A 23,478-nucleotide genomic window follows, 5' to 3' on the forward strand; every position below is an offset into this window, starting at 1 on the left:
AACATCAACACAATATAATAAAATGCACTAATGCCATCTACAAAATGTCACAGGTACATTACAATAGGCAAACCAATAAAAGGCATACCTTACCATATAGCTCTTAAGTTTATACTCAGGTGTAACACAGGCAAAACCTCCCTCTCAACAGGTTATACACACACACACCACAGAACAGGCCCCGTCTCCACCTGTATCTGTTGAGCAATGACATTATACATGAAAGTTAAACACAGTGTTACACGAACAAACCAACGCACATATATCAACCCTTGTTCACCTTTGCACATACATATACATATACTCACATTTCTTCCGTTTAAACGTTTAAATGCCACACCCCAAACAATGGACCGGCACGACAACAGTACCGCGGAACAGACCGGTTAACAGGTCAGTACTCAGCACTCAAACATCCCTCTCAACAACACGTTACCATTTCATCTGATTTGTAAGGCTACTACTTGGCCTCAATCACAAAACCCATCTAACCCCCGCTCATTTTACTAGGATTGGATGGCTTAGGGTTGAGGACAGAGTACAGCAACTTGCTATGGGCCTGGTCTTCAAGATACACCACAACATTGGGATCCCCCTTTTATTTGTCAAAATACTTCCAAAAAGTCCATGATCATAACACCAGAGGCAGCTCCACAAATCATGTTCAACCCAGATTTGGCTCAACAAAGGGAATGAACTCGTTCTCATGCTATTCATCAAAAATGTGGAATGCCCTACCAAAAGGAGTAAAGGAGTGTAAAACCCTACTCACTTTCAAAACTGCCCTAAAGATACACCTTCAGGAGGCTGCAATTGAAAAATGGCCCCTGTCCAAGTCCTAACCTACCCCACCCCCCTACCCCCCCACCCCTCTCTCTTTATTCTTTTGTACATATTTCTCACTCTTCATACCAGTAACCTGTAAACTGATTGTATGACATTCTATAGTAGTGTGTATATATGTCTGTCTCTTATATGTCATCATGATTTGTGTGTGTGGGGAACTCATTTGAAACAAGCTCAGTGCTTTAATGAGTCTTCCAGTTTAGTAGACCTTGTATTGTGAATTTGTACTTCCATGTACTGTTGTTCTCATGTCTTACTAAATAAAGTACATCAATCAATCAATCAATCAATCAATACCGGCAGTGTTGTGAGGACCCACAGATTATCGACCTGCTCGCTGCCTGTTCAGAACCCTCTTAAATATGCGTCTCACTCAGGACGTCACCCTATACTCTACTACCCTCTAGGTGCTACATATATATAAAGATTAATATAAATGCTAATGACATCCAACAGCTCAGAAGTCATGCCTGTTGCGATGCAAGCAATTAGTCTAGCTACTGTCTGGTGAAAAATTCAAGCTTATTGATTGAATCTTCTAAGAAATTGATTGACTTGCTTTGTTTTTAATGCCCCCTGAAGCCTTGACGTCATGCTCAGTTTGTGCTGTCATGTGATGTTAGCTTGGTTGTACAATGACTCATCATAGTACCCAAACAGAATGAGTTGTCCTTGTCCTCTGATGATGTGCTATATCAGTGAATAGACACGCTTTCTGTTAGGATCAAAGGCAATTTGCAAGAGAATAACAGGCTGATATTTTAATGGAAAATGAGGATACTCTGGTTCGGTTCATCTGATTTGTGTACATCTTCCCATGCATGCATAATAATCGTTGGATTTGTGTATACGTATGCATGTGTGTGTGTGGGGGGGGATCTCTGTTTGAGTTCACCAGATTGGCTCATTGATTTTACAAAAATATACACGCTATGTATTGTAAACAGACGTGTTTAAAAACATACAGTATACTTTACAGTAGATAAGATTTTCTTTTATGTGGTATCATCATAAACTAATGGACTAATGGAAGGACATTTTAAAAACAAACTATGATACTGTAAGGAACAATGAATAACTAACAAAGTATTTGACTAATTGCTTTTTAGTTTTTGCTGTACTTTATACTGTACATTCAAACGATTTAGCAAACATATTCCACTCTTGTTTCTCTCCTGGAACTAAGGGGAGAGCAAAACGTACAGTATGATGTGACCTTGATTACCATGAAAACATGGCATGTGATCATTCTATGACATTCATTTTGTCATTCATAATCATAATCAAACTCATTTTACCCACAGGGGACGGCCAGTGAAGCGACCCTGATGGCCCTGCTAGCTGCTCGCTGTAAAGCAGTGCGACGGGTCCAGGCCTCTGAACCGCAACGCACAGAGGCTCACATCATCTCCAAATTGGTTGCCTATACCTCTGACCAAGTAAGAGCTAAAGCACATAGCAAAGAAACACCTCTATGTTAATGCAAATTGTCATTCACCTGACCCCACTTTAGATTAGATAACAAGCATTCACTGATGGTGGAACAACAGTGCAGCTGCATTCTTTCAAGAATGTAAACAGGTGGTTACTAGTTAAAGAGCAATCTGGTAATACAGAGTGACAGTGGGCCAGCCTGACATTACTGTAGACCTTATCAGGTTTAATTCAAGACTACCATCGTTTGGGAGTTGCCTCAGGGAAACGCAGACCTTTACAAGGATATAGCAGTCAGTTGATTTGCTCCTCCCAGTTTCTTCCATTTTCCTATTTGACAAAGATCTGCTTTAGAATTGCATCGTCTTCGTTGTGCTTTTACAGTTTATATCTGGCATGAAATAACATAATAATATGTAATATTTACTGTTTACATTTTAGTTGAATTGATGAATCGTCCCACAGTTGTTACTCTGGCTGTAGTGTATGTCCAAAACTCTCAAAGTATAATGTTTATGAAAACATGCAATAAACCTGCAGCTTCTTTAACTGCTCTAACTCTCCAGTCTCATTCATCAGTGGAGCGAGCTGGTCTGATAGGTGGTGTTATCATGAAGAAAATCCCAACAGATGACACCTACGCTGTCAAAGGAGAGACGTTAAAAAGGATGGTGGAGGAGGACAAGGCAGCAGGACTCATCCCGTTTTATGTAGGAAAACACACATATTTACACTTAGCCTACAGAACTATATGCAAGCACACATACAGTATGTACAGTAAATGGACACACGTTTTTCCACTACATGTCCACACGATGTCTTATTCACCATCATCTAAAGCGCTGTAATTTAAAATGCAGAATTTTAGTAGTCATGTATTTACATGACATTATTGAATTGTATTATCGAGTAGATAGGTCACTGGACATACCTGATATAAAATAACCTTCGTTGAACGTACGCACAGTACGTATATAGTATACCTTGCAACCACATACATCAGTGGTTCCCAAACCTTTTAGCTCAAGAACCAGTTGCTAGTTTGGCTCCCTGGGAGCCAAACTAGCAAAAACAGCCGATCTGCTATTTTCACTACTTCTTAAAAGCTTTTTATTCTATTTTTGCGAAATATTCTTTTTAAATAATTATAATATATATATATATATATATATATTTTTTTTTTTTTTTTTAAATATAATGTTTTTGAGTGGTGCCAACCACTCCTATATCTGACTTTGTCTGTGTGTCCGTGTGTCTGTGTGTGTGTCTGTCCGGATGTGTGTCCAATAAACAAACATTGATGACAACATCAATATGGGGCTCAACAAAGGCACCACTCTCTTCACACAGGGTGTGATTTTTTTATTATATTTATACAATTATTATTATTATTATTTTTGAATTTTCTCAAATTTATGAAGAATTGTATCAAAATGAGTGCCGACCCACTGTTTTGGAAACACTGACATACATCACCTGTCTCTGTTCAACAAAATGACACCCCTGCCCTCAGGTGGCTGGTGAAGCTGAGCATATACATTAGCCTGAGGACTTTGTGAAAGGCTGTTATTTGTAGCAGCTTGCTCCTGCCAAACCTAATGAGAGTGTATCTGGTATATTGACTGGGACATTTTATTTTTATTTTCACAAGCAGGCCAACGAGCAAAATCCTATTTAACTATTTCTGTTGCACATCTGATGTTCTTGTGATTGTGTAGATTTCATGAGGGTTTTCACTATCTAGACTAGATAACATAGACTAGAAAAGATAACATATTTGAAAGAAAGAGTACAAATCATTTGTTAGGCAAAAGACCACTTTCTTCTTTTTTACGTGCGGGTGGCAATGGATTTCCTGATTTGTATGTTTATATCTTTCAGTTCTGTGCAACTCTCGGCACAACTCCATCATGTGCTTTTGATCACATCACTGAACTTGGGCCCATATGTGAGTAGAATTTACAGAAAGCTATTGACAGAATGACAACCTGTGAAAAATGTGTAATAAATACAGTATGAAATATTGTACCAATGTGTTCTGTGCTCCAGGAAAAGGTCAGGAGGAACAGGTCCTCTTACTATTGTTCTTTATCTGGGTTGTCCATATCTATTCCAGGTAATTCTGAGAAGATCTGGATGCATATTGATGCGGCATATGCTGGGAGTGCATTCATCTGTCCTGAATTCAGACCTTTACTCAATGGTATTGAGGTGAGGATATGTAGAAATCATACATAATATTAGTGATCCACTGAAATGTTCAAGATGTATGGACCTCTTGGATTTTTTCTTTAATATAGTAAAGCATTATGTAGTGAGTGTTTACATAAAAATAGGTGGTCCTGAATGACTACTGCCTTTTTCTGTTCAAGACAAAAATACAATGCATTATATCCAGCTGTTTCATTTTAATAAGGCATATTATTAATGTGAAGTGTGCAAGATTGAGTAAAAGGCCAAAGAGTCAGTGGGACTATCAATGTGGCTTTTGATGTTGCTGTGGTGGTTTTGTCTCCTCATAGCTGCACGCTGAGCAGGGAAACAGAGATAAGGACACAGTCATTTCCTGAGGAAGCATCAGAGACCTTTAGATAAAACGTGCTGCTTTTCCTCGGCAAAGAAATATCACTGTTTATTAGACACACAAGTTCAAACCGAGGAAGTCTCTCTCTCTCTCTCTCTCTCATATATATAATACACATTATACACAACATTACTTCAATCATGTAAAAAAACAATGCATGTTGGTCTATAAACTCAAATGTCTCCAAACAGTAAACATAGAACAACTTTTCTGGAATGGGTAGTGGAGTTAGTAGTTTCAGACGTGCCCAGCTCTTCTCCGGTGCTGGAGGCCTGGTTGATAGGATATGAATGATGGGAAGGCAGACAACAGGCCTCCTTTGAATCAGTCAGCATAACTGTCTGCCAGGAAAAGTCTTGTATTGTCTCCCATTGCTGCTGCCTTTTTATTGCGTTTGGGAATCTGTCTTGTATTGTCTCCCATTGCTACTGCCTTTTTATTGCGTTTGCGCAAGCAGATGGAGAAAAGGATATTAGAAAAATGATAGTGAACAAACAGATTAGAAAATAGATTTGTCTCTCTTTGATGAGCCATTCCTGGAAACGGTTATTTTGATTATTCCCTGTGTATTAATGGTAAGACTATTTTACATTTCAAATGAATTGTCCCTGATTGATAGCATAATTGGGCCACAGATTGTTCATGCCCACCATTATACAGTAGCACTATTAAACACAACCAACTGTAACATAGCTGAACCTCTGCATATGTGGATTTGGCTCTTTATTGTTGTTACTGTCATTATTGGATGTTGTGGGCACATTAATTGTTGGCTCTTGTGTAATCTTGGGTGTTGTGTGTTAATATCGTTATTGTAGTTGTCTAACAATTGTCTGAGGCACAAAATGAATTTCTGAAAGGACAATATAATGAATCAATGAATAAACAAAATCAGAAATATAACAATAAAGGTCATAAAAAATAAAATAAACAATGTTACACTGTAAAACCATGATTTACAAATTAGGTGCTCATCTAATCTTGAAGAATTGTATAAATACAACCTTCACAATGCTGAATTGAATTTTCTGGGTCACCCTATTGTAAAACATACTATAGAGTTTTGAGACTGTTTTGTGGAATAATTTAGGTATCAGTTTATTTTCTTGTGTTCTCTTCTTATTGTCATTAAATACATTTCTAGGAATGGAACAAAAGAGCTATATAACTGATTGGTTGCTTTGTTTTGTTTTTGAAGTTTGCAGACTCTTTCAACTTCAACACCCATAAATGGCTTTTAGTCAACTTTGACTGCTCAGCTATGTGGTAAGTTGACAACCTGTCACACAATAAGCTTGAAAATGTCCAGTTCTCTTTCGAAATAAACTCTTGTGGGCCTACACAGTTTACCTCATGGAGGTCTTATTATGTACATGGCTGCTATCCTGTGTCTGGAAGCCAGGGACGTGAGAGACGAACACAGACATTGGTGCCATGTCATTGTTCCGACGGCTTATTGTTCCGACGGCTCATTGTTCCGACGGTTACTATACTAACCCTATACCTAACCCTAACCCTAACCTTAACCGCCCGCGGAAGCCACGTAGTCGGAGTCATGGGATGTCGGACTTATGTGCAGTCCCCCAGACATTTTAGGGGGCAGGGGCTCAAGAAATCACTCACCCCACTGACAACGCATGTCCAATCTGAGGTTGTCACCTCGCCTGCCATTCAAAATCAGTCAACATGAGATAGACAGCAGTGACTTAAATATGTGCCGTATCGGATTGGTATTGTTCGTTATCGGATCTGTATTAATGCTGCCTGATTGGAATTGGATCGCAAGTGAAAAATCTTGATTGCAGCACCTCTAGTTATAATGCCATAGCATGGGAGGACGACGATGTATAAAGCTGCTATCTCATGCCAACACTAATTATATTCACCTCCAAGCTAATAATGTATAAAGCTGCTATCTCCTGCCAACACTAACATGTCTATCAGATTATACTTTATACAGTGTTTCCTTATCGTTTGAATGCATACAGTACTATCATGCTTATTCAGAAACCTTTGAGCAATAATGACCAGTATGTATTGTATACATTGTTGACGTATGATGATGATGATGAAGTTAAAATAATCACACTAACATAATACTAGAAACACTGCACTGTAGTCATAACAAACTGACTTCCATCTAACTACACCTGAGTCATTCATACAGTACAAATAGAACTGCGCCTCCCATCTGCCCCTTCTATCAACAGCACACAAACAGACGTATACACTAACTTCCTATCCCAGATAAATTGCTAAGACAGGATCAGGTCACTTGACACACTGGAAATGACTAATATAGCCTACTATAGTGGCAATATTGATAAAGTAATTTTGTTGTGGCATGAGTGTTGTTTCTCATTCTAATGGTACAGTGACATTCCTTGTAGAGCTTAGTTGAGTGGAGGGTTCTGTGTTGGCTCATTGCATAGCATAAATGCAAATCCTAAAACAAAAGTGGATTACGGATAGTGAACCTCTTGACCCTCTCATGATGATGATTTCCTTATTTCATGGTTAGTGAATGGATGTTGATGTGACAATCTATGCTTAGAGTTCCTAGAACTAACCCAAATATCATCTGTTTTTATGTCTGGAGACTCCCGTCCAGGACAGGCTTCAGATGCAGATTTCTCCTGCAGGAGACTTGGCTCAGATCTGAACTCATTTGATTTGGCGTTAGGGACCCGTTGCGAACGCATGCCCTTGCTGCCTTGCTGACGAGTAGGGTTCGAACCAACAACCTTCCTCATGAAAGGCGTATGCTCTAACCACGATATTAGGGCGTTTCCTAGCTGTTTGTAATATGATTTTGAGCGCTATGATGTTTTCAGTTATGACATTTTTCATTTGTTCTACCGGTAAAAAAGTGATGAAAACAAGAAAAGCGAAGTAAGATGTAAGCAGCACTAAAACGGCACAAGATAATTTCAATGGTATTGTACCTCTCTTATATTCTGTGAGTGAGACATTGCTGTTGTTTCTTTGTCCACAGGGTGAAGAGGAGTACTGACATCATTGGGGCCTTCAAGATGGACCCCCTCTACCTCACACATGAAAACCAAGAGTCAGGTAGAGTTATTATTTTAAACTTTAACTTTAAGCTAAGCTGGAAGGTAAAATTGTCTCAACAATAGATCAAATGGGTCCAGATGGAGGAGGGATGCTGATAGCTTTATTTTTCCTAGTAAATACCGGTCCATATCTATCGGTCAGATAAGAATTAATTACATCAATAAACGGAGGAAGGAAACGTGTTATAATAGTATTTGGGTTTATTCCAGAGAAGAGATCTTACAAGCGTTGGACATGCATAGTTCCAGATATACTGACACTTTTAACCATATTAACACACAAATGGAAAATGGTACACTTTAGATCCATAAGAAAATGGTACAAAATCAGACCCATCAGATGCCTTATAATTTGGTGTTGCTCATTGGTTTGCAGAGTGATAACATACTGTATATCGCAACTACATATTAAACAACTATGGCTTTAGTGCTCATATTTTTAAGAAACGGCTGCAACTCTCCATAAATGCATTTGTGTGTACTGTACTTTTGAGCATAGGTAAGTATAGCCTAATACAACTAAGTCGGCTACACACATGAAGTTGAGCATGGGGATCGAGAGAGGTTACACACCGGCGAATATACGCAAAATTCGGACTCCTTCCGAATAATTAAAAGACGCTTTTTCGCTTCGCTTTTTCGCTCCATGTAAGCTTGCATTGACTTTATAAGGTTTTTAAAAAAAACAACATATTATTCGCATGAAAAAAATCGCCCCGATGTGTAAGGACCTTAAAGCTTTATGTTGGTTGTATCGCTCATCCAATGGAGAGAGTAATTGCAATAAATCTAGTGTCTTCTGGTGCGGTGTTTGCTTCAAATAACTTTATTGACATTATCAATCAGTAGGTGTCCTCCCTGACACCAGGGTCTAAGTTTCTCAGTGGAAGTATAGGGAGACAGCTATGATAGCTAGGACAATCTTCAGTCTGAAATACTCAGTTAAAGTTACCTTGACACGGAACCAAATATGAGAAGAGAATACAGAGTTCAATAAATTGGTTTATTCAGAGAATGCATTCTGAGCAACAGTTCACATACAGTCAGTAAGTCACTCCCTCAAGGGAGAGGGAGAGAGAGCTTGGTACATAGATATAGAGAAAAGAGCCCTGTGTTCTGACCTTATCTGTTCGTACCAGGCACCTGGGCAGCTCAAGGTTGCAATATGATCTCATCTTTTAGTACGTTGATAAACACCGTTTCAGTTTAAGGTCATACTGACAGAGTTAAGGTTACACTATGGAAAACTCAAATAAGATAATGAACCATATGAACTGTGTCTTTAATGACTAGACAATTCACTCCACACATTCATTCAAGATTTATTTATTCTCGAGTAATTAAACTCATTTGCAGTGTCGTCGAGTAATACAGTACAGTGCAAATTCAACAACATCACAGTTTAAAAATACATTACATCTGGGATTTGGAAAAGAAAAAGGCATACAGTACATGTGAGATATAAAAAGTTACAAAAAGAAATCAAGACAGCATTTTTCAGAGTTCTAAAAACAATTACACATTGTGGTGACCTGTTTGGTCACCAGAGTTCTAAAACGACTGAAGGGTACTAGAGTGGTTAATTTCAATGTAGTCTGGTCATTCCATGTGGTAGGACCACAGAAGCTAAAAGCAGATCTACCAAATTCAGAGTTGACCTTGGGCACCTTAAATGTGAGAAAACTACTTGAACGGGTGTGATAGGGTCCAGCGGGGGCCCATTCCAAAAATGATGAGATGTAGCTAGGACAATCTCCAAGTATGGCTTTATATAAGAACAGATGCCAATGCAGTTCTCGTCTCTCTGCCATGGAGAGCCATCCAACCTTGTTATATAAAATACAATGGTGAGTACCATAACTATCACCTGTGATGAATCTGATTGATGAGTGGTAGACAGAGTCTAGGGATTTAAGAGTGGATGCTGCTGCATGTCTATAGATTATGTCTCCATAATCCAAGACAGACAGGAACACTGCCTCAACAACTCTCTTCCTGCTGATGATAGGAAAGCTGGCTCTGTTTCGATATAAGAAACCAATTTTCTGTCGCAACTTGCCAGCAAGAACCTCTACATGGTGTTTAAAAGTAAGTCTCTCATCTATCCAAATACCAAGGTATTTATACTCTGTGACTCTTTCAATGTCAGCTCCATTCAGAGGAATACAAGAAGACTCACCTCAAGACAAACTCACCTCAACTGAAAAAGGAATACTCACCCCGGGGGTAGGAACACTCACCCCGGGGGGTGGGTAAACTCACCCCAGGACCTGAGAAAACTCACCTCGGAACACTCACCCCGGGGGTAGGAAAACTCACCCCAGAAAAACTCAATGGTGTAAAGTACAGTGAGTTTTTGTTTTGTGGGTGGGTTTAACCTTTCCCCTCTACACCAAGTCTGTATGTTTAAAAAAGGCACATCTACCGGCTTGTGAGCTTTCCTTTTTCACAGAATGCTTTCATAATGAGACACGTTTAATCCATACTGGATTAAATTCTGTCTTTGAAGGTATAGAATTACCAAATTATGTTGTTCAATGATATTTTTGTGTTTAAAATATAGTCATCATTGTCCATGTAGACAGGAGGCAAGATTATATTGATTTCAGCAGAAAAGCCCAAAACGTGTAGAAACACTGCTCTAAATATCAGGGTTGACCACTTAACACTAATATCCCATTCCACTTGTTTGATGGGGGGCACAGGAGTGAAGGGGAGGAGGGGGGTTGACCACTTAACACTAATATCCCATTCCACTTAATGATTCATTGTTTGATATCTAATAGGTGGATGGGGCAAGGTGTGGAGCTGGAGACACATAGCAAATGACCATGCTATTTGCTATTTGCATTCCTTGTTCACTTTTCTGATGAAATCTACCTTGTATTTAAAGCACTTTAATTAGCTAAATGTAATTGAACAACATAATTTGGTAATTCTATACCTTCAAAGAAAGAATTTAATCCAGATATGGATTAATCCAGATATGGATTAAACATCATTATGAAAGCATTCTGTGAAAATGGAAAGCTCACATTATGAAAGCATTCTGTGAAAATGGAAAGCTCACAAGCCGGTAGATCTACCTTTTTTTAAACATTGGGGTGAGTTTTCCACAAGGTTGGGGTGAGTCTTCCGAGGTGAGTTTTCTCAGGTCATGGGGTGAGTGTTCCTACCCCCGAAAATCTTGGGGGTGAGTATTCCTACCTCTGGGGTGAGTCTTCCGGGGTGAGTATTCCTACCTCTGAGGTGAGTTGGTTTTGGGGTGAGTCTTCTTGATACCCATTCATAGACAATATGTGAAGGTCATTATATGAAATATTTTTGGCTCTGGAGAACAGCATAAATTTAGTTTTGCCTATGTTCAGCATCAATCTGAGATCAATAAGAGCATCCTGTAAGACATTAAAAGAAAGTTGTACATTTTCCATAGCGACTTGGATAGAGTCTGCAGTACAATAAATGACTGTGTCATCCGCATAGAGATGACAGCTACAGTTTCTTAAAAATGAGGTGATATTATTAATATATATACTAAACAGGATTGGGCCCAGTATTGATCCTTGTGGGACATCTTTTTTGACTGTTAAAAACTCAGACTGGGTATTTCCCGTTTTTATACACTGACGTCTTTCAGACAAGTAGCTTTGAAACCAATTGCAGACATTTGTGTCAAAACCAATACTATATAATCTCTGCAACAGAAGGGGATGATGATCAGTGTCAAAAGCTTTTGATAAGTCTATAAACAGGGCAGCACAGTGCTTTTTCTTATCTAGGGCTGATACTAAGTCATTTACTACTACGGTGGTGGCTGAGATGGTGCTGTGTTTTTCTCTAAAACCGGATTGATGTGGGCTTAGAACAGAGTGTTTTGAGAGAAATGTTTTACCTGATTATTTACCATGGATTCCATAATTTCTGCTAGGCAGGATAGCTTGGAAATCGGTCTGTAATTATTTAAATCGCTTCTATCCCCTCCTTTGTGTAAGGGGGGTACATGGGCTGTTTTCCAGGAAATGGGGAATGTGCCTGAAAGTAGAGAAAGATTAAATATATGTGTTATTTGTTCAAATATTAATGGTGCAGCTACTTTGAGAAAAACAGGATCCAGTCCATCCTCTCCAGTTGCTTTCCTGGTGTCAATTGATTGTAGTGCTTCAAGAACAGCATTACAGGACAATGGCTGAAAGTGGAATTTGAGGTCATGTCTTACCTCCTGCACCTGATGATTTCCACCAGCAGGGGCCCCCGAGTAGTAAGTTGCCTGCATTTACAAAATGCTTGTTAAAAGCTTGGTGGATCTCCTTCTGTTCAGTTAATAAGTTATCATTGTATTTAATTTGTATGGGTAAGGTTGTAGTTGCCTTGCCTTTGTCAGAATTCACAGCTTTCCAGAATTTTGATGGGTCAGAGTATGAACTAGTGACCAGGTCTAAATAATAATTTGACCTAGCACTTTTCACTGCAGAAGTGCATTTGTTTCTGATTCATCTAAATGAGGCCCAATGTGATGGATCTTTAGTTTTCCTGGCATGTAACCAGGTTCTGTTTTTCTCTTTGAATAGAGAAGATAACTCTGGTGTAAACCAAGGTGAAGACCTATTTTTTATTCTTAGTTTCTTCCATGGGGCATGCTTGTCAATAATGGCAATAAGGGTTTTGTTAAAAAAAATCCAGTGCCAATTCAACATCTGGGATTTCTGATGTATAGCGAATATCACTGTGGTGGAGTTCAGCTAAAAAAGCTTGATCATCAAAGTGTTTTAAATTCCTTTTGATAATCATATGAGGTTGTGTTTTCTTTAAATTGGTATGTCTGATGCATGCTGTAGGACAGTGATCGCTGATACCAACATCGAAAACACAGCAGGAAACTATTTTTTCCCTTCTATTTGAGAAAATCAAATCAATTAATGTAGATCTAGAGCTATTTTTCAGGTTTGGTCTGGTGGGTTCTGTAACCAACTGAGATAGGTTGAGGTTTCCACTAACCTCATTGAGATATTTGGAGGCATCAGTCAACCAGTCGAGGTTCAGATCAGACATTACAATAGTTTCAGTATTTGAGTGTTTAGAGAGTAAGCATGCTAATTTATCTATAGAGCCAACATCAGCAGATGGAGGTCTATAGATCCCAACAACAATGAATGAATAATTTGGGCCCAATTCCACCTTCAGTGCAAGATATTCAAAATATTTTGGAACAGAACTAGCAGTCACAATCGTAGCAGAGAGCCAGGTTTTTGTATATATAACAACGCCACCTGCTCGACCAATTCTATCTATTCTAAAAACATTATAATTGTCTAAAGCTAGATCAGAGTCACTATCTGTCTGTTTTAACCAGGATTCTGTCAACACTAAAATATCTGGATCAGCCTGAGAGACCAGAATTTTCAAGTGATCTAATTTATGGCGCTTTAATATGCTTCTGATGTTTAAATGAATTAGACCCAGGCCCTTCCTTTTTTTGAAGCTGTATGGGTCATTTAGAATTGGTGTGGGTAGGCCTACCACGGCAGGTGGTAGAGGTAAAGTAGGTGGTTGTGAAGTGATATTTATAAGATGATTTGCTATAACCCCATGTGGCCTTGATATATGCCGAGGCAGGCGTGGTAAATATGAATCAAGTACAGCAATGCAGGGGTGAGTATATAATTCAGACATAGCAGATTTCTGATTATTACATAGAGTTTGCACATAGGTGAAGCTAGTGAGCTGAATGGGGGATTTCAGAATAAGCGAAGAACTTCCTTCAGCGACTGGCGTTGTTATTTTGTACAGGGTGCGCAGGTGTGTTGCATTACATGATTGTCATATATGTGCTGCGATGGAAACAGCGTGGAAGATGTTTGCGGCCAAGGCATAGGAGCCCTGTGGACTAGGGTGAAGACCATCTCTGTTGAAAAAAGACGCTCGCTCCCAGAAAAGATTACAATTATCAATGTAATGGATGTTGTGTATGGAGCATTCCACCTGGAGCCATGAATGGAGACTAAGCAGCCTGCTGAAACTCCCCATGCCTCGACGGAAGGAAGGGATTGGCCCGGAAATAAAAGCATTTTTGTTGCAATCCCTGAGTACCTTAAAAAGAGTGTTAAAATGACATTTTAGTTTTTCACTTTGTTTAGAAACTATATCATTTACACCTATGTGGACCACAACGTTTTTGGCATGAGGATGCTTATTCAGGATAGATGGGACCAGTGGTTTTGTCATATCCAAAACTTTGGCACCGGGGAAAAAGTATGTTGTGGTCGTTTTTAATTCAACATTTCTGACTATAGAGTCACCGATGATCAGCGTGTCAGGCGAGGGAGGGGGCCTAGGGGTCTGACTCTGAGCCGGTCTGACTCTGAGCCGAGGGTGCCGCTACAGAGGATGGCATGCGCTGCGGTGAGCGTGCCCTCTCTGGCCTGGACATCAGAGCCGAGGGTGGGGCTCCAGGACAGGGTGTGAAATGCACGGAACTAGGGGCGCGTCGCTGAGCACTGCGGGGAACAGAGATGGACTGAATGCGTGAAGGGGGGCTGTGGTAACTGGTGAGCGGGGGAAGCTCCCTCTCTTCCAGTGGGTCAAACCTATTTGACAATTTGAGCGCTGGTGGGGTGGCATGGGCTGATGACCTCCCACTTTTTCGCCCATTGTTCACCACTGTACTCCACTGGTCCCTGGGAGTGGAGCATCTCGGGGCTTTGGGCTTGGCTCCGAGTGCCAACTTGATCCGGTCATTTGCAGCCTTAATGTCCGGGACAGTAGTGTCTAATTCTCTGGTGATGGGGTATCTCATGGCCTTAGGTTTAACTCCTAAGTGGAGCCGGTCGTCTGCAGACCGGGTGTCCATGACGGTTGAGTCCAAAACTCTGGCGGTGGAAGTGGCGTCATCCGAGCTTTGGCAGCTTTACCAACGCTGATCACATACAAATGATAAAATTACAAAATACATTTCTATCTATCTAACAGAGACCACCTTCAACGACTGTGGATGTGCTAGTTGTATTGTATTAACATACTCTACCAGTAGTCATTCATAAAAATAAGTCCCGGATTGTAGCTTTAACTAAATGAATGCACTGTGTACTGTACATGAAATTAATATGGTGGATGGGGGTGGTATGATATGATGGATGATTGTATATTCTCTACAATGCACCATAATCAGCATACAAGCCTATACTGTTAATCAAAACATTATTTGGTGTATGAGACTGTGAAGTGTCAGAAGGTCACATTATGTATTTGAGCAGGCAAGTCATATATAAAGCAAGCAAAGACTAGAATAAAACACATATCAATCATAATGGTTGAGCAAACAACATTTCACGTTTCAACTGCTAATGTCACGGCAATTCACATGACGCCTACAAGACATTTAAAACTCTGTTGGAAAACGTCTGATATAATCAGAACAATGGAAGGGGTATCAGCCTTCTTTTTATCCTTCCATCATAATGATGTTTTGTATGTGATAAAAATATTGTTTGTGTCTGATAATTGTTGACTGATCTATGATGGATATTTTTTAACTTTTGGATGTGTGACTAAATCCTTGTCTCTCTCTTCGTAGGTCTGGTCACAGATTATAGGGTAAGAGGAATGATCATTCATTTAGTTTGTATGGTTTCTCCAATACATTAAAGTGCCAGAATATGTTGGGACTGATTTTGCCTCTCCTCTCCTCTCCTCTCCTCTCCCTCTCCCTCTCCTCTCCTCTCATACAGCATTGGCAGATTCCATTGAGTAGAAGGTTTCGTTCATTAAAGCTGTGGTTTGTCTTCCGCATGTATGGACTCACAGGCTTGCAGGATCACATCCGGAAGGTGCGCTACCAATTCAGTTACTTACTATCTATCTCCACCAATACATAATGTCATATACATTTTTCCAAAGGTATCTGTAATTCCATTGCTGTGTTGTAAGCGATTACAACAGACGGTGTGTGTCCTCCAGTTTAGTGTGTGCTTCCGTGTTACTGCCCATCTTCTTCTCTTTCTTCCAATCTTCCTCCTGTCAAACAGATATATGTCTGTTCTGAATTGCCTCTCCATAGTAAATGCCACTCTTTCTTCTGAACCCTGCCCTTTGCCTTATCCCCAAACCCCACCCTTCACGCACATCCTCTGTCAATCATATGTGACTAGATTGTACTGTTCACTTTTCATAATAAGATTTATTATAGAGCACCGAAGTCCCGACGTCACTGCCGCTAGAGGGCGCTATCCCCCTGGGTCGCGGCGTTATTTTTTGTGTTGAAATCCCATAGGGGAATCTTAGATCGCCTCATATAAGAACTATATGTTCGAAAAATAAACAAACATGCCTGGCGATTTTACACATATGGATATTAAGCATCTATACTGACGGTGGAAATGTACAAATTTACCCAGAGAGTACCACAATAGAAACGAGTCAAAATACCCAATGACTACATTTCCCATGAACCCATTTTAAGGCAGAATTAATTACATTTTCTCCAGAAACTGGCTGTATCAAATATGAATGAATATCATAAACGATGCAGAGCCATCGCCCTGACAGAAACGCCCGGATGATTTGTTTATTTTTGGAACACAGTTCTTATACGACGTGATCTAAGATTTCCCTATGGGGATTTCAACAGAAAAAATAACGCCGCGACCCAGGGGGATAGCGCCCTCTAGCGGCAGTGACGTCAGACTTCGGTGCTCTACGTGTCTTCCATTTCTCCACCCTTCAATCCCTTCCCTTGTTGCCTCTGAAGTATCTTTTGTGTAAACACACCGTGTATAAAATAACGTGGAAAGAACGCAAGCCTTTAGTGGGTTTGCAGAACAAAGAGAGACTGATCCGTGGAAATAAGGTTTCTCCTAAGTCTTTATTTGTCGACCAGGAGCAGCAAAGGTAACTGCAGAGAGTCCAGAATTAGCAGCACCCCGCTTTCACATTCAACAGGCGCATATATACTCTAGATTTCAAAATACGCTCCTTGGTTTCAGAGCCCCTCCTGTCCTCATTTTCAACCAATCACAGGCTGATCCGTCATGGCCGAGCGGATAGCCCACTGCGCATTTTAACACAATGCCTGGAAATCAATTCAACAATAATCTGCTTTCAGTACAGAACCACATTTCACAATTAAGTTTCATTATGAGATTAATACTCTGCACATTATACACTTTAAAATGATACCAAGAATCACGTTCCCATTCATCTGTAAACAATAGTTGCTTAATACAATAAATCAATAGAAGACAACAGTTACCTTAAGACTGAATACTTTCTGATGTTTCTCTTTGTTAACACAGGTCATAGTCATAGTTATCAAACTTTAATCCATAGCATGTGTTTCCACACAGAAATAATAGTTCCACAATCAAAGCAACTTTGGGTTTCATTCGAGTGATTTAGGTAAGTTTGTAGCATATGTGGGCTTGTGGTCACAGGGCTGTTCAGACAGGTAGGCCTATGCTAAATAGAACACCATGGGGCCGAGCCTCAAAGCAAATGACCACAATAGAACAAAAGCTCCTCTTCCTGGTGCAAACACAAGTCTCTTTTGTTAACCAAGGCAAGGTGATTCTCTTTGTCTCCTCAAACACCCATTTGGTTACTGGGGCCGTCTCTCCCAGCAGATGGTCAGCCTTTTGCTCATTTTACCCTTTTAAATAAGTCAAGTTCGGGCCTATTTTATGTATGATTATGGCTGGAATATACAGCACCTATTTTACAGGGTCTCACATCTGCACATACTATACGCTCCTTCCTCCCCCTTCATGTCAATCAAAGGAGCCTGTTCTGTCTCTGCACTCTGTTTTAAATTAAATTAAGCATCAGTCTGTAGCAACATACAGTGCACAAACCCTCCAGCCATAACCCGTGTCTACATCCATCTATCAAAAATAGATTGAATGATCACAAAAATACACATGACATGCTTGTTTGGATGTTTATATAGTATGATGCTGGTGATTGCTAACAGGATTTGACATCTCTTGCATTCAGACTGTATGCTTAAGGAAATACTATTATTCATGTGAGAACTCTTTTCATTTTCTAAATGGGGGACGACAGTGTCATTATATCTATTTGATGTTTTAGTACAGTGGTTCTCAACCCTTTCTGGATCACCGCCCACTTAAAAAATATTGAAAGAATTTGCGGCCCACCCATCTGACCACCTAGCGGCTGCCGTATGAAGTGCACACTTGGGTGGGCCGTGTGCATTTTCAGCATGTTTATTTCATAAACAAACCTTGGATAAATGGAACCGGTAGTATTCTTTAAGTTCTTATTTATTAGCCTCCCACAGACAAAGGAAACAGTAAAATGAGGCATTTGATTGCCAAGACGTCATCTTTGACACATTCTAATTGCTGAATGATTAAATGATCAGGCAGTGTACAGTATAGTGGGAAAAAGTACACAATAAGTGAATGTAAGTTCATTATAATAGCTCACAAAACCTGTGTGGTGATGAATAATTGGCTGGGAATAAGGAAGCAAAAGCAGTGGTCTGGGTCTCCCGGTTGTTGGCCAGTGTTTGGCCTCATTGGGAACCAATTGTCAGGGATCTTCAATAGGGGGTCCGGGACCCCTAGGGGGTCCTCAGAGCTACTATAGGGGGTCCGCCAAATCTTTGTGTGATAGGATGTTTTTTTACATTAACCACTTGAACCCTAGCGTCCCTATTCTGAGGGGAACATTAGCTGAAAATAGCAGATCTACAAGTGGTCTCTGCTTCTTCTCTCTCCTAGCTAGGGGGTCCTTGGCCTGAAAAACGATGAAGACTGGGGCGGCAGTGGCTCAGGGGTAGAGTGGCCGGGTAGAGTGAACTGGAAAACCGCAAGGTTCCCAGTTTGATCCCGGGCTGGGGCACTCCCCTAGAGTTAGTGTCGAAGTGTCCTTGAGCAAGACGCTGAACCCCTAATTTCTCCCGATGAGTAGGTTGGTGCCTTGCATGGTTTCCTATGCCATCTGTATGTGAATGGGTTAATGGCACAATCAATGTAAAGCGCTTTGGATAAAAGCGCCATATAAATGCACCATTTACCATTTACCCCTGGTCTAACAAAATATTCAAGCAACTACATAAGTGTTGACTCTTACACACTCTGTCATTCTGTGTCTATTTGTCTCTGTGTCTGTATCTCTGTCTGTCTGTCTGTCTGTCTGTATGTCTCTCTCTCTCTCTCTCTCTCTCTCTCTCTCTCTCTCTCTCTCTCTCTCTCTCACAAACCTTGAATTACAACGTACCTCCTTAATAGCTGTACAGTAATTACAAGCAGTGTATGGTCATAATCTCTGCATGCATCCTATGTGTCTCTGGGATAATAATTGGATGAATTCTACCGTAGGGAACTTTGATCTCATGATGTCATTTAAACTCATATTTTTTCTGTGAACAACTATTCTCTTTTTTTGACTATGATCATTTCATGGTTATTAGACACACATTCTATACTTTTCAGAAGTCCTGTCTAATTTGTAGAATGAGTCACGTCATGAGTGAATATTAAAGGAAAATACAACCTTTGCCTCTGTTAATACTGACATTGTTAACATTATTAGATACTCTCACTGAATGATACAAAAGACTTTCTTACTTCCATTCAACCAACTACTATCCTCATTATGCTGGACATTAATATTGCCCATTCATATACTGGTTGCTTAAGGCAGTATAGGTTCTGTTATGTAACTTGTATCATACAATAGGCTACAGTAACATTATTTGTTTAGAATGACACGTTCCATTGCATTGTTTGCACTGTGTGTAACTAGTGTATTTGACCAGTATAAATCATGCCTAATTTATGATCTATCATGCAGCAAAAGATAAATCAGGCTTGATGCTTAACTTGTTCTGCTCTGCTTACAGCAAGTAGGCCTGGCCAAGGAGGTTGAGAGCTTAGTGAGAGCAGACAAGAGGTTTGAGATTTGTGCGGAGGTCGTCATGGGACTGGTCTGTTTCAGGCTGAAGGTAAGACCACATAACACATTGTTGTAGAGGCGTTTTCACTTTTAGAAACAAGCCAATTTTCTTTTTTAAGTGAGTTGAAGTTTTTAATTATATTGTATATTGGCATTTTCTTCTGCCATGGACTAATTTGCATAAAGTATTGCAGAACTTTTAGCCGTGTTTAGCTTGTTTAGCTTCATTGGGATGTAATTGACATTGTTCCTTGGTGGATGTTTCTAAATGAGAGTGAAGTTTCCCAAATCTATATATATAGTATGTGTAGAGAATATCCTTTCAACATCCTTTTAACTTATTCTACCTCCTGCCTCATCCTGCCATCACTCCTCTAAGGGCTCCAATGAGCTGACAGAGGCTTTGCTGAAGAAGATCAATCATGCCAAGCAGATCCACCTGGTGCCATGCCAGCTATCCGGCCGCTTTGTCCTGCGCTTCGCCGTCTGTGCCCGCACCACAGAGTCACGCCATGTCCAAGAGGCATGGCAGCACATTGCCAAGCTGGCCTCTGACCTTCTATAGGAGCTTCTTCACTGTCACAAAAGGCAGGGGAAGAGTTGCCTTGCTGTCCACGTGTGAAACCGTAAAATCAGGACCAAAGTTAGGATAGGGAATATTATTTTAATGTTGCAGATAAAAGATGTCCAAAAAATGTGAAGTGAAGCATATTATTTCATATACCAGTTGGTCCATGACATGCAAGCAGTTTAAGAGATGAATAATTAATCAGGGGATTTGGTTATGTACATTTTACATTTAAAAGAAATGAATGTATCTGGGTTGCTCAGGGTTGAAATGGGGCATGTTGGAAACTACTGGTCCATCGGATCTCTAGGACTTTTATGTACAGTACATTGGTGGATTCATTAATATTGTTTAGTTTGTTTTTATTTAGCTGGGAGATGTAACAACAGACATTTCTCCTTTAGCTGCACCATCGACATGTTTTGATTTTTATGATTAGTTTACTTGAAAATGATCCTTGCAGCAAATTAAGTGGATTCAGTCTTCTTACAGCACAGTATGGTTCTCTCTTCCTGAGTCGAAGGTGTTCTTAAAGAAGCCTAAAATACTTGCCTGGTTACCTAAGCTGACTTCAAAACTCTGATCCCAATGGCATTACATTTGAGAGTGACTCAGGCTCAGACCTACTGTAAAACATGTAAATTACTCATTTGTTTCAAATTGTGACCTACAGACAGTACTTTACACCCAAAATGTACCAAACTAGAACTTGCAAAATGTCAGTTTGGGTAGCCAGGCAACTGTAACCACAGCAGGTGCCTCTGATAATTCCTCTTTAGCCCCATTTATACTTTGTCGTACGACGGTGTCACTTGTCGCCATACGACGGAGCATAAATTTGGCATTTCTCTGCACTAACCTGACTTGACATATGGACCGAATGACCGACACAGCTACCGTTCAGAGAGAAGAGTTCACTCTCCCTACTGTTGTGTTGAACCAGGGAAACACTCCCAGACACTCCCAAATATAAAAATAGAGTATTTTTATATTGTGGTATTGCTACTTTTACTTAAGTAAAATGTCTGTGCACTTCTTCCACCATGAAACACAGTTGTGTTTAAAGAAATAATTGCTTTTCAATTCATCCTAAGGACTCATTCCCTTATTTTCTATGTTTACAAAAAATAAAAATAACATTCACTTTAAATGCATTCACCCTTCCCCTGTTGCTAATAATGTACTGTAGAGTTCATGGACTCACATGCGCCATGGCACATGGTGGCCGTTCAGCCACACTACACCTTAAAAAAAGGTGTCAAATGTGGCACCACCAAGTAGTAGTGGCGCCTCTGTGGCACCACAGAGGCACTCAGATGGTATTACTGCCATTCTCAAGTGCTAACCACTGTACATGCTCGCAAAGTGTTGCATTCACGATGCTTTTTGAGCTTGTAGATCGGCTATTTTCAAAAAGATCTTGAAAAGAAAGTTAAATAATATGGAATAATTTGGAATATATATTTATATGTATATATATATATATGTATTTATATGTATATATATATGTATATATATGTGTATATATATACATATAAATACATACATATATATATATATATATATATATATATATATATATATATATATATATATATATATTCTGTCATTCATTGTAAATTATAATGAATTGATTACTGCAACAAATTAATGATACAGCACTATTGTTACAACTTGTGCAACTTTTATTTCAACTTAACCACAACAACAATATCATTATGTGCATGCAAATATGCACTGAAGGGCAGAGCAGATCACTCACTCCAGACCGCTCTTTGCAATCCGGGGCGACCGTGTTTAGGGGCGAGGCAGAACGGCGCTGATCGCTCACCCCAGACCGTTGCGATCAGGGGCGACCGTGTTTAGGGGCGAGAGATAGTGAGTTGTGGCTCGTAGAGAATTTCGGAGCCTCAACACGTATGCTCGTCTGTTAAGAGGTGTAAAGTAACTAATTTGCGTCACCTGCAACTCCCCTCTCTTGTGGAGTGCCCCAAGGCTCCATACTAGGTCCGATTTTATTTCTCCTTTACGTGTTACCACTAGGATCGATTTTTGCAAAGCACAATATGCCCTTTCATTGTTATGCAGATGACGTACAGATCTATTTTCCGCTAAAAACTGACTCCAATGATCCATTCCAGCCATTTCTCACCTGTTTCCACGATGTCAAGGCCTGGATGGACGCCAATTTTCTCACCCTCAATGAAAACAAAACAGAAATTTAAATTTTTGGCCACCATCCTCCCACTCCCTGGGCATCTTAAATTCAAATATCCATTCCTCTGCCAAAAATCTAGGTTTTATTTTTGATAACAATTTTAAACTTGACAAACATATCAGCTCTGTCATCAAGTCAAGCTTCTTCCAGTTAAGACTCATAGCTAAAGTCAAAGCGTATCTTTCACAAAAACAGCTGGAGATGGTCATACATGCTTTTATCTCCTCCAGATTAGATTACTGTAACTCACTCTATACTGGCATTGATCAGGCTTCACTTAGGCGTCTACAGCTGGTCCAGAACGCAGCCGCCCGCCTCCTCACCGGCACTAAAAAACGTGACCACATAACACCAGTCCTGGCCACTCTTCATTGGCTCCCTGTTCATTTTAGAATTGATTTTAAGGTTCTTTTATTTGTATTTAAAACCATTCACGGCCTGTCTCCCTCCTATCTCTCTGACTTAATTGAGCCCTATATTCCAACCAGGGCCTTGAGGTCTGCGGATAAGCTACTGCTGGTCCCTCATACGACCAATTTGAGGAGTAGGGGTGACCGTGCTTTTGCGGCTGCCGGCCCCAGGCTCTGGAATTTGTTGCCCCTCCCCATTAGATCTGCCCAGTCGATTGGGGCTTTTAAAAACTTACTAAAAACTCACTTATTCTCTCTTGCTTTTAGTCGCATTTAGCTATTCTGTTCTGTCCTAACTCTGCATTGTTTGTTTCTCTTTTGTTTTTCTCTTGTTTTTGGTCCTGTGTATATATCATTTGTTGATGCCTCTTTGTGTCTATATTACCTTATTTTAACCATGTTCAGCACTTTGGTCGGCTTTGAGCTGTTGT

General features: G+C 40.0%; 2 protein-coding genes across 3 annotated transcripts in view; both read left to right on the forward strand.

Moving 5' to 3' along the window:
* LOC311041585 (aromatic-L-amino-acid decarboxylase-like) overlaps nt 1-23,478 on the forward strand; it is a 76,520-nt gene that overhangs the window by 13,438 nt on the left and 39,604 nt on the right. The window contains exons 5-10 of one of the 2 annotated variants that reach the window (XM_084052021.1): nt 2,151-2,285; nt 2,847-2,990; nt 4,162-4,228; nt 4,397-4,491; nt 6,063-6,130; nt 7,860-7,936. In XM_084052021.1, the coding sequence (XP_083908147.1) occupies nt 2,151-2,285; nt 2,847-2,990; nt 4,162-4,228; nt 4,397-4,491; nt 6,063-6,130; nt 7,860-7,936 (586 nt within the window). The remainder of the gene's footprint in view (nt 1-2,150; nt 2,286-2,846; nt 2,991-4,161; nt 4,229-4,396; nt 4,492-6,062; nt 6,131-7,859; nt 7,937-23,478) is intronic. The other variant, XM_084052022.1, reaches the window with a different exon arrangement.
* LOC311041588 (aromatic-L-amino-acid decarboxylase-like) lies at nt 15,389-21,887 on the forward strand. The gene is made up of 4 exons (XM_084052032.1): nt 15,389-15,528; nt 15,663-15,761; nt 19,799-19,900; nt 20,231-21,887. The coding sequence occupies exons 2-4, from the start codon at nt 15,723-15,725 to the stop codon at nt 20,414-20,416; spliced, it is 327 nt and encodes a 108-aa protein (XP_083908158.1). The 5' UTR covers nt 15,389-15,528; nt 15,663-15,722; the 3' UTR covers nt 20,417-21,887.

The sequence above is a fragment of the Gymnoscopelus microlampas genome (genome assembly GCF_963454915.1).
Source record: "Gymnoscopelus microlampas genome assembly, chromosome: 3".
Classification (NCBI taxonomy): domain Eukaryota; kingdom Metazoa; phylum Chordata; class Actinopteri; order Myctophiformes; family Myctophidae; genus Gymnoscopelus; species Gymnoscopelus microlampas.